This window comes from Scophthalmus maximus, chromosome 5 (assembly GCF_022379125.1).
Source record: "Scophthalmus maximus strain ysfricsl-2021 chromosome 5, ASM2237912v1, whole genome shotgun sequence".
Taxonomy (NCBI): Eukaryota; Metazoa; Chordata; class Actinopteri; order Pleuronectiformes; family Scophthalmidae; genus Scophthalmus; species Scophthalmus maximus.
Genome location: NC_061519.1, coordinates 5,593,437 through 5,605,493, shown reverse-complemented (window position 1 = coordinate 5,605,493; position 12,057 = coordinate 5,593,437). Strand labels below are relative to the sequence as shown.

The 12,057-nt window shown below is 43.5% G+C and overlaps 1 protein-coding gene across 2 annotated transcripts in view; it reads right to left on the bottom strand.

Annotated features, from left to right (window-relative positions):
• The window catches only part of LOC118311381 (retinoic acid receptor beta-like), a 137,355-nt gene that overhangs the window by 58,856 nt on the left and 66,442 nt on the right, over positions 1–12,057 (bottom strand). Inside the window, exon 1 of one of the 2 annotated variants that reach the window (XM_035635209.2) lies at positions 2,213–3,018. The exons of the other annotated variant lie outside the window; for it this stretch is intronic. Within the exon in view, the coding sequence (XP_035491102.2) occupies positions 2,213–2,369 (157 nt within the window). The 5' untranslated portion in view covers positions 2,370–3,018. Of the gene's footprint in view, positions 1–2,212; positions 3,019–12,057 lie in introns of those variants that run through there. 2 annotated transcript variants of the gene reach the window in all.

Here is a 12,057-nt window from a genome sequence, read left to right as displayed (position 1 = left end):
GCTACTCTGAGGAAAAGACCCTTTGACTCCTTATACTGTAGCCTGGCCTCAGCAATTTTGCCTTTAATGTTAATTAATTTTTACAAATTATAAACCACTTAAAGCTTGCATATTAGGTTAATATTAGGTTCAAATGCATAATCCCTTAATTTTTTACGATGTTTGCTCCTTTTATTTTTTTTGATTCATTTAATTTAAGCTTAAATTTAAGTGAACTCTCCCTTTATGATTTTTTTAAGGAATTAAAAACGACAGATCATGTGAACTAACACTTTATGGAATTACTGAATGGTAAAAATATCTTTGTAACAAGAAAAAAATTTGAAACCATCTTTTTTTGTCTGTTGAAAATAATTTGAGGCCATTGGGCGAACTTGACCTCAGTGTTTCATAAAGTCTGACTTTGTGGACGAGACAAAGAGTTTGAGAATACTTGTTAGTGTCCAATACACTGGATGCTCATGCGGAATAATCTCATAATGTTTGTCCTGTAACTGTGGTATCCCAGATGCTTTGGTTTGAAAATCATACACATTATCTGTTTTTTTTACTGAACTTTGCATGTACTGTTTTATTTTCAATTGTCTGTTTCAAAGCTCAAACAGTGACATGATTAACTGATGACCCGCCAACAATCTTCATAATCTTCATAATCGTAAAGGCCATGCAGTAGATTAGCTCCTTTAGAGCTTCTTAACTGTAAAGGTTTTCTGCTTCTCTTTGTTATAATAAAATGAATATAAACTGTACCTGTATATTTAGGGTTTTGAACTGTTGCTGGGACAGAACAAGTCATTTAATGAAGCCAGGAAGCCGCTTTTGCGCTCGGGAAACTTTTGATGAGAGCGATTTTCATGATTTTCTGACATTATTGAAAGAAAACAACTAAGTGAGGGAAACATCAGAGAATTAACTTGTGAGGGAAGGGTCCGTTTTCTGTCACGACCAAACCGCTGAAATTGCAGCAGCAAAGCGGCCGATGGGAAACAGAAGTTAATGGTGAAGCTAACTACTGCATTGTCCCTCCACTTCTGAGAGCCACTTTTGACTGAGTGCCCTTGAGCAAACACATCCTGAGGACTGACAGCTGGAGGCCGGCCGTTATCAGATGGGGATAAATCACAGCAGCAGCAGCAGGGTGACAGTGAAAAACAAACAGTGACAAGTGTCCCGTGGCCTCACGATTAGTGGATGAAGATTATCCAGATCTCAAGAGGATGATATGTATTTTATAATGAATGTATGGATTATGAAAAATGTCACCCTTTGCTGGGTATTGTCATCCACTTTGTTTCAAGAGTTTTCATTTGGCATCGTGTCAGTAATATTCGAGTTGGCCTACAAACCACCCTGCATCTATTTTTGATCTCATGTATTATTTCATCCTGGTAAAAATGTATGAGAACAGAATGATGCTTTATTATTACTTTTAATTGAATTTTTCTGTCGCCTACTTTTGAATTCTTTTGTCCAACAACGTGGCGGTAAAGTGTTCCAGTATTCGAATGAAGTCAGCATCTTCATATTCACCCGGACAAAAAAAAAAAACCCTTGTCAGGCACCTACGACCTGTCAGCCACGGGCCAGTCTCCGAGCGCACGATTTGGACACGTTCCGATAGCACCCCGCTAATCTCGCTGACAGGTTCCACAGGGTCATTCGTCTCAATCAGTGTCAGAGGGCGCAGGTCGCGGCTCACCAGCACCACCACCACCACCACCACCACCCCCTGTCACGGGGAGGTGTGGTGGACGCCGCCTGTGTTTACCCTGCGCATTCCTCCAGCCCGCGGAGCGGCACCGGGTTTCTGACGCGCCCGGGCCGGTCCGGCCGACTTATGACGAGTTATGGGGCCGGATCGGGAAGAGATTTCTACAGACACTCTGACATCAGAAACAAACACATGTCACACGTTCAGCTGCTCCTTGAAATAATCTCTCTCTCTCTTGGTCATATTTCTTTTAAATAATGACGACTCTTGCGTTGCTTTCTTGCGCCCCGTTTCCAGGAGTTTCCCCCTGGCACATTTGGAATGCGCATCACTGCTGTTTGACTTTCCATTTTCTTTCCATTCGCCAATATCACATTAATAACCTGACCTCGCGTGGCACCAAAAGGTGAGGGCACATGCAGCAGTGACAACAACAACAACAACAACAACAAACAGCCGCAGCAGCAGCAGCAGATGATGATGATGGGAAGTTGGACCTACAGTGTGCGCTCCGGCGGTGCTGCCACTCGCGGTGCGCCAGTCCGCTGATGCAGGCTTTCAGAGCCTTCTCCTGCAGCATGCAGGAGGACGGGCTGGGTGTGTAGAAATCCAACATCTGCCCGGGACTCACGGCCAGCACGTCCATGCAGTCAAACATGTTGGCGGCGCGCGTTGCTCAACTGGTCTTGCGCGTGAAGGACTTGGATGGGAAGAAGAATCACGGGCGAAAGCGCACGCAACTCCATCAAACTCCAGCACTTCCACCCTCCTCCTCCTCCTCCTCCTCCTCCTCCTCGCCTTCCTCCTCTCCTCCTCGGCGCGGCGGGTCTCGCTCCTCTTCCTCTCCGTCGTCCCGCGCCGGAATCGGTGCGAGCTGTTCCTTCGCCTCCTCCTAAAATGTCACTCTGTTCAAATCCAGCGCGCCGCCGTGTCCGCTCCGCGCGACTCTGTCCATAATAACAAGGCTCTCAAGAATCACAATCAAAACAGGAGACAACTACATCCTGACGCGTTTCCACCGAGGTCGCCCCGTCTCGGCTCAGCCGGACGATCGCTCTTCACGGATCTGGCGGGGGGGGGGGGGAGAAAAACAACCGACAACGCGGACGCGTTTTTTTAAAAGCACATGTTCCTCTCCCTGATGACGAACGGCTTATATCCTTCCCCTTGCTCCGCTCATTTCCAACTAGTTCTTGCCGCGGAGAATGAAAGATTGAATAGCCCTAATATATGCGCGTGAACTTCGCGTGAACCCTTCCGAGGCTGCTGACCTTCAAATGACCCCGGCGGGCTGACATCACCGCAGCTCCCCGGCGCGGAGCGAGGCGGAGAGGAGAAGCGCAGGGGAGGGGGGGGGGGATCATAAAGATCCTGCTTTTTCTTGTTCTTCTTTCTTCTTGTTTTATGTCGTGGAGAATGAAAAAGCCCTCCCAATTCTTTTTGTATTTTTTTTTTTTTTGAGCTGAAGAAGTGCCGCCACAGCTCCCGCTGTCCGATGCGGGTTTCCCTTTGCGCACAGGACGATGTCCCTGCGCCTGCACAGATAAATGGCCACGAACAACGGCAGAACTACTGATTTACGTAGTTATGGAAAAGCGATGTTTCACTCAAAAGTACGGGCCACAAAAAAAAAAGGGGGGTGGGGGAGGAAAGTTCGTTTCTCCTCTATCACGTTTATCTTGACGGGCTGCAGCAGTGGATGAAGGCGCGTCAGTCTCTGGTCAGTGGCATCAATCATGAGCCCGAAGACTCTTCTCAAAGGAAACATAATTTCTGGACGTTATGGCAGCTTCGGTCCGACATGGGGGCTCTTTGTAAAAAATGTCTAAGAAATATTGATCGACACATTTGTTGGACAAGATTTGGACTCAACGACTGAACTTCATTCTAAATTTGTGCTCGGTTAATGTGGTTTGATACCAAAAGAATGAGATGCTCCCGTTTGGAACACGTCAGCTGCTCATGTTGTGTTACAAGATGACATCAGATAAATGAGGAGGAGACAATTTCTTGAGTAAACTGCACGCGATTGCATGTGATGCTCATTGGCGTTGGAATGATACGCAAACTAACAGGCTGAGCAAAGATTAAATCCAGTGGCAGCACATTGGGCTGCATTACAAATATATAACTCGCGAAGTGTAGAAGTTTAAAATGAGATTCTTGTTAGCGTGCAGTTGTGTGCACACATGAAATATAAGTGTTTGCACTGCATTTATGCTATTTGAAGCTTGCAGGGTTTTACACTCAGTACATTCATTTTGACATTTCTTGAGCTTCCTGTTTGGTCTTTGCTCTTCGTGAAAATGACAGATTCAGTTGGAGTTATTGGAGTCATTTGTTCGGAGGCCTACCACACCTCACCAAACAAATGACACATGGAGGCGAGGCCTAATCCAAACCATGCCACCTCCTCATGTACATGTACAAAGTTATATAATCAGTTTACAAATAAATAAAACTAAAATTATAGAAGCACAAAGATGTGTGGACTGACCTGCATGAAACAGTGCTGCCTTGTGGTTATGTAACTGCACACATTGAGCTTAGTCACAGTTAATCATTGTGCAGGTTTGTGCATTGTGAAATCTGAACTGAGTTTGCACTGTATACAGGTGCTGAGTTATGAAGAAGTGGAGCTGAGTGGGCAAAACAAGGCATAATGATAATGATAAGAATCATAAGACAATATGGTTGAATTATTGATATATGAAAACAACCTTTTTATTTATCATTGATCAACTAAATCTTCAAGTAATAAAAACTTTTCAAATACATGTTATGAAGTGAAATGGAGGGATTTAAATATACTGCAGTACAGTTTTGACTTGTATACTAAAATATGTCCATTCTGGGCAACTTTTCACTTCGCACACCTCGCAGAACATTCGAGAGAGGAAAGTGTTGAGCTTTCGACACCAGAACATTCAAGCCAAGATATTACTCATATACAGTAAGTGTTTGAGTCTTACATCTCGCACCGTCTTTATTGCTGGGTTGTTTGAAAAACGACTGACCAGTAAGACTGAGTTTATAGTACTACTATAATATAATATGTGACCGAAGGTTTTTAGTGTAAATGTTATAAAAAATGTCTTCTAAAGCAAAAACAAAAAAGTGTTTAATGGCCATTTTTCTCCTCACATATCTGTGTTTCACGTGACCTCAGAGGTCACTGACGCCCTGGCTACTTTTGTATGATTGCAACATTCACTTACAAGATTTGGAGGAGCCTGCGTTTGAAACATAATCATACATGTGAGCCACTGTGACTGATCGAAACAGCGAACAAGGTACAATACCACTGTAACGCTACTTTTTTATTATTTTTATTTTTATATGCTGTTGTTTGCAAAATTAAAATGCCCCTGCTGCTGCTGCAGAGGAAATTATATGATATGGAAATTCAAGGCCTGAGAGTGAAGTTGGTACGATGAGCAACAGCGTGAGTTACAAACGGCTCATTATTTAAGGACTGAAAACTCCATGAACCGAGAATCAGCTGACTCATAAACTTATACAGTAACTCCGCCATCTCATCATTTATTCCTTTTTCATCCTAAAATAGTGGCTGACATTGTATCGCGTCACTCAAACCGCGATGCATTGCCATCAGATTTGCCCTTTAGTAGCAAAGATGAGTTTCTTTGAATGTCATATGAATTATATCATAAAGTCATTAACTGTCGAGCTGCTCCATTAAACGTTCACCTCCTACATAATGTGCACATTATGCTTATTATATCATGTTCTGATTATACTAATCATCAGGCGCTCACAGCTGCTGCTCATGTGGCTCCATATAATCACTTATGAGGACCAACACAGGTGCTTTAGTGAAGAGTTTAGTTATTGTTAACCAATTGTAGATATCTATAATAAAAGAAAGAAGCGTGGGCCTCTTTCTAATCTCAAAACATCGTGCTTGGCTGCAATCTTTAAGACATTCACCAAGGTTAAAAAATACTTTTCAAAACCCCCCCTCACATTTGCATTTCTCTGCTACTCCCTCGCCATTCCCCGTTGTCTAAAGCAGAGGAGACGTTTGTTCTGCACTTCGTCACAGGGAACAAAGTTTGTTCGAGTGGAAACCACTTCTGCCGCCGACATGGGACACATTTGAAACAACCCCGAGACGATATCAGAACGCTTCTCGCTTTCCTCCAAAATCTTTTCATCCAGTCCTCTGCAGACATGACAGAGTCAGTAAAGCAACTGTAGGGCATGATGCAAAAAAATATTTCTAGCCACTTCCAGATGGGAATGTTGGAATGGGCCTCCCTTCCCTATCGGTCATGTCAAGCTCGTGGAAACGGTTGTCCGGCCAAGATTGTTCTTTTTCCAGCTCATTCCAGTTTGTATCAATAAATGCTTTTTCACTTGTCTGGATCGGCGGAATGTGTTTATCAGGAATAACTAGCCTGTCCGTCTGAAGGGGGGTCTGGTGCTTCGGAATTCCCATCCCTTCCTTTGGCCCAGTAACAGTAATACACTTCCCAGCTGCAAGCTTCCTGACTCCTCCCCACCCCGGGTTCATACTGAGACATCATCCTCCTTTCGGTTTTCACGTTCCTGCGATCTGCTCACAGCTTCTCATATCATAGGCCCACGTGTCGCGAAACAAATCTGTCATTTCCATTTTCACAATTTATCACTTTCTCTCCCTATATCACTTCTGACCCTGTGTTCTGCAGGTCAGCCAATGGTCTCACAGCAATAATGATCTATGGAACATTGGGCTCTTCTCATCATCACTGTCAGTTAAATATAAATCTCCCATCAGCCACCCCCCTCGTTTTTTTTTCTCCAAATAAGGCTTTTTGTCCGGAAGAGATTTGCCCGTTTCCCCGAGCGCCCTCCTGAATTGGAAATAGGCCGGTCTCTCTCCCTCCACTTTGATCAGAAGCAGCTGGTATCTGTTATCTATGGCGAAATCGAACCCCCTAAACCCCGCCTCCACTGTATCACCCGGAGACACCGGGAGCGCGACTTGCGTGTTGACACCTCCGGGAACCAGTGGAGCGACATGCTCGCTCTGCTGCTCTCTTCATCTATATGTGCCAGACATATACGCAGCGACTGACCCTTGGCCCCAGCCTGCTTTGTTCCAACTCAGGCCGTGATCGCTACAATAGAGCGTGTCATCGCCTATACCTCCCCGTTGGCTCGACGTTCCATCCTCCTTAAATGAGACGATCTGCTTTTTTCCATTTCATCAGCTTTGAATTTTATAATCATGTCTATTTACCTCTCATTCTTCTCCCCGTCTTATTATACTTATTCTACTCATCTATTTATGGAACAGCCGCATGCAGTGAACTGTTAGAGCTGCACTCCAACTTCTCCGCCAGGTAACCAGCTCCTTCCACTGTGCACTGCTGTTTGTCTTCCTTCTTCATTGAAATCACATTGGTCTTTGCTGCCCGCAGAATTCTGCAACATTTGCTGTAACCACCAGTAACAACAGGTGTCGCTGAATCAGTCACAGAAATCTTTGAGATTTCCACTTGAATTGTTCCCTTTCATTTGTACAGCAGGTACAGATGCTCCATTAAATAATGTGCAATATGCTGAACAGTCCTTGATATGATGTATATGGTGTGAAATAAGAAAAGAGCTCTTATCACAGCTTCCTCCCTTTATGTTCCATTGACAGGCTCCAGGGACCTCAGCACTCATTTTATTTATTAGTTTATCGTAGAAAATATCTGTTTTTTATTAAAAAAAAAAGTCTTTATATAATCCTCTGTGTAACTCGTGAGACACAGTGTTTAGTGACGTTAGAATGATTCTGGCAACAATAATGTGGATTATCTTCCAAATGCAGTAGGTGAGTGAGGTTCCTGGTTCTGTGCCTTTTTATCTTGTGACCATAGACCGCGTACGAACATGGACATCGGCACGGCATCCAGAGCGTGAAGCCACCGTGGACTGTGTTCGCTGGAATGACCAGCAGAGGGCGACTCCACTGGTTGCAGAAAGAAGTCAGTGTCTATAGAAGTCTATGTGAAAATGGTTCGAACTCTCATTTGATTTATTACGTCAGTAAACATTTTCCCGCGGAGTTCATGGTTCAATCTCTAGGTTTGAGTCTTCTTCAATACAGCATGATGTTCATTTTAAATATTTTATTATTAATTGGTGGTTTATCTACAGATGAATACCTTTTGCGGCTGATCGGTCAAAGGTCGAGGTCAACAAAATGGTCCAAAAAACATTTTTTAGCCAAGATATCTTCACAAATAATAGACACGCAGAAACATATATTGATCAGAAAAATTATTCCCTATTTGTCCTATGATGAGTGACATCATGATGAAGTCAGAAAATGATGTCATGCATAGATCAAAGGTGCATTCTCCCAGGTATCTCTGCATCCCATAGGACTATAGACACTTAAATAGACAGAATTTTTTAATTGACATCGTCACTATGAAGCTTACTTAGATCCAGTCATTTGTGATAGAATGGTATAAATGATGTTGTGATGAATCATTATGAAATGACATTATTACAATATTGCCTGATTGCGGTACACACAGTGGGGGATGCATCGCCCCCTCCCATGGTTCCAATTATATATCATGATAAACTCCTTGTGACAGCAGTGCTGTCATATCATTTTAAAGGAGGTTCAGATATTCAGAGCCTCCACACAGTGTCGAGAGTCCCACTCGCCACATTCATACACGAGGAGAAAGTGTAAATGGTGAAGTTAGAGTCGTACGTGCACTGTAGTCCCACACACAACAGACGGCCCGAGAGGCTGCACAGCACATTGATCCCCACGGAGCTCCTGAATATTGCAGGAAGGCTACAGCAGAGCTGAAACAGGAACCCCCGGACCCCTCTCCCCTCCACACACCAGCTGACCCCCTGCAGCTCAGCCAGTGTAACAGTAACCCGTGGACACCCACACCCACATGCACAGAACCGCGGTCAGCGCAGGTAATGAATCCACCTGAAAATCCACCTGTAATTAGAAGGTGATAATGAACCCATCCATCAAGATAAGCCACTTTTTGGCATCGGCGTTCCGCAGCCCGTGGCCGCCACTGCCAAAACTCAGCAGGCCTTGACAATACACAGCGTAGCTGATCATTTAATAAGGCCGGGTAACGCCTGACGGCTTCGAGGACGACGCGCGTGCAGCGGCTGCTGTTTTTTCACTGAGTGGTGGACGAGTTCACCAGCGAACCTGCGGCTTCAGGTGAACATTTGATTCCCATATCTTGTGCACATTAAACCCGTATTCCATAGCATATTTATAAGCGGCGCATGAATTTGGTGCTCGCGATTCATCCGCGGGTCAAACCCCGTAGCAGCTATATTTAGTTACACTTGCACTTAGCCTATTGGTAATTGAATTGACGCTGTATGGCAGAGGCAAAAAATATTTTCCACTCAGGTTGAGTATCATGCCGAAGCGTCCTTCGGAATTATGTCTTTGTGTCGCAATACGATACGCAGAGTGAAACTGAAGATTAGTATAATTTCAGTATGCATCATTAGCATAAATTCTTCATATTTAAGCAGTAGGGGAGCATTTATGGATTAAATAGGATGCTATTTGGGACATATTTTATCTATAACTGTGTGCATTCAAAAAATGAATGCACACAGTTACATAAGCTTTCAAAATGCCTATGTTCTATTTATGTGGAGGATATGCAGGGGAGTGAGCAGGCTGAGGATCAGCTTATTCCTTCCAAGGTTGTGTTTAAAGCATTGATTCATATTTTCCCTGCAGTTAAACTTTCACCATCCATCCGATCAGGATCAGTTGAAGCAGGTTTGTATTATACTAACAGAAAATACCATTTCATACAGTAAATGCAGGAATCGCATTAAGTGAACGTTCTATATTAACTCCTTAAAGTGCCCAGAAAAATATACATTAATGAAAAAGCCTCTTCTAAATTATTCTGGTATGACTTCATCATTCAAAGAAATGATGTCATTAAAATAATCACAAACCAAGCACACCACCCCAAACGGCTGGTAAAAGATAAAATATAGTTATCATCCCTTCAATCATTTTGTTTTTCCCCAAATATATTATATTTGTTGCAGGAAGGTTACATATCAGCACTTCCACAAACAACGGCCACCCAAAAGTTTGTGGAATGAGCACACGCAGTGCCCTTTTTTAAGTATTTTGCTGCCTCCGCCAAAAGTGAGAAAATGTCATATTTCCCATCAGGAAAAGATAATGTGAGGGATACACAAAAGCAGGAAATGGTTTGACATTGAGATACTGAGGAGAGTAAAACACGGGGGTCAAGTGGAGTTCGTGAGGATTTAACTGAAACGCAGATGAACTGGGTCCGGTTCCCTTATCGCCGAACGACGTGTTATAGCACAGAGTCGTGCTGTCAGTGAAACTTGGCTCTCATTAAAAAGAGAAGGCTGTAACTGTGACTCGATGGTTTGTGTTTACATCACACAACGTGTTTTAGTGTGAATGTCACTGTGAACTCTGGTCGTGTGTTTGGAAGTCAACTGCGGGCCTGTAATTCACTGGCGCCCTGTGACCCCGCCACCCTGTCGTGAGCTCGCTGTCCCCTTCCTTCTCACTCAGCAAACCACTCTGGTAATAAAACATTTCAACAATGACAAAAAAACACATGCAACACTTTCCAATCGTCTCTTAAGGGCAGCTATCCCCCCCCCAAACTGCTACATACCGCTGTCAGTAGTGCAAAGTGCAATTATGCAAAGCATATTCAAACTTTTTAGCTTGAAAGGTGACCTTAAAACTTGCTCTCCAGTTCTATTTATGAAATTCTGCTAAGATTAATGCAAAAATGTGTGCCACGTCTGTGCATAATTTTGGGTACGCACAATTGTTCAGTACCAACACGCAAACACCAAGCAACGTGTCCTGTGAACACAAAAGTATTTTTGCAATTGGAATTGTCATCTCAAATATTAATATGAACAGATTAGCGTTCATGATATAAACAGAGGACCATTACATTTTCCCAAAAAATAAGTGTTGGGTTGAATTATTTGTAGCATGTGGCATCTGGGATGCTTCACGTGTTAATAACAGAAGTAAAACCCAAGCGCTGTATCTTTTTCCTCTCAAATGCTGGGTCCTAGAGAGACAAACGTTGGTTAGTTTGGAAATGCTAGAAATACTGCTCAGATTGGAGAGAAATGACAAAGAGAATGAATGCCAGTTATAAATAAATGACCCTTCTTCTGTCATGGATCTGAGTATGGTTTTGGGTTTGGTAAAAAAAAAAACGAAGCCCCAGTGTAAGTACAGTCAGGAAGACGAATCTTTTACATGCTTGCGTCGTAGTTTAAATCTCATTGCCGCTGCGTTTTTAAATATGATTTCTCTCCCTGCCTTAGTTCTCTCATGCTGCCATACGCACACCCTCCACCTCCCCATCACCGCCCAGTCTTCACGGACTCTTCAGATTCATCTCGTCATTTGTCTCAGCAGGTCATCAACCACCATCACCACCAGAGTCTGGACGCCATGGGGGGATTTTATTTTGCCGCTGCTCACGGGCAGATGCCCTCCATTACAATATCTCCCCATTTAGTCTAAGCGCCAAAGACTCGATCAAGACTTTGTCATCACATATCATCTGTTAAATCTGTAATAGATAATTATATAGATATCATTCACTTCTCTCTCCCGATTGAAAGGTAACGGTTAGGCAATTTAAACACTTGGCACTTGACATATTATGCACGGAAGTATTGTCCAAAAAGGGCTTCATGTCTATGGAGGGCTTTTTATTTAGCGCTAACACTTCCTCTTCAACACTTCCTCTTATTGAGCATGAAATTCCCCAAGCACATCAAGGCTCTTTGCAGGATGAACCCTCTCCATTTTGGACACGTTTATGTCGTTCACAACATGTCTACTGATTAGACTGAACATGCTTCGAGCTCAAGAAGTCTTCAACAGCGATTTCAAACGTACCTTGTTATCGCCACGCATCGTGATCGGAAAAAATAAGGCAGGTAGTTGAGGAGCAAACCTACAAACAAAAGCCAACCCACGAGCATGAATATATGAATTTTTGCTGCTGCGTGGGAGACATGATCAACAGATTTAATAAACCACCTATGCCCCTCAGCTGCACGGTTAGAGACTTGAACTGTGCCGAGTTGAAGTTAGAAGCACAAGCCCCCCCATGGTCATGACAAGGCATTTCAAGTCAAGTGCACATTATTGTCTGCTCTGTACAAGACAATAGCTAATAAACATCGACTGTGCGCCTGATTGTGATTGGTTAAAGTTGTGTACTGCTGGCCAGAGGTATGGAAGTGAGAGCCATTACAAACTAGAAGGCAATAAAGTGAGCTCATTTACTCCGAGC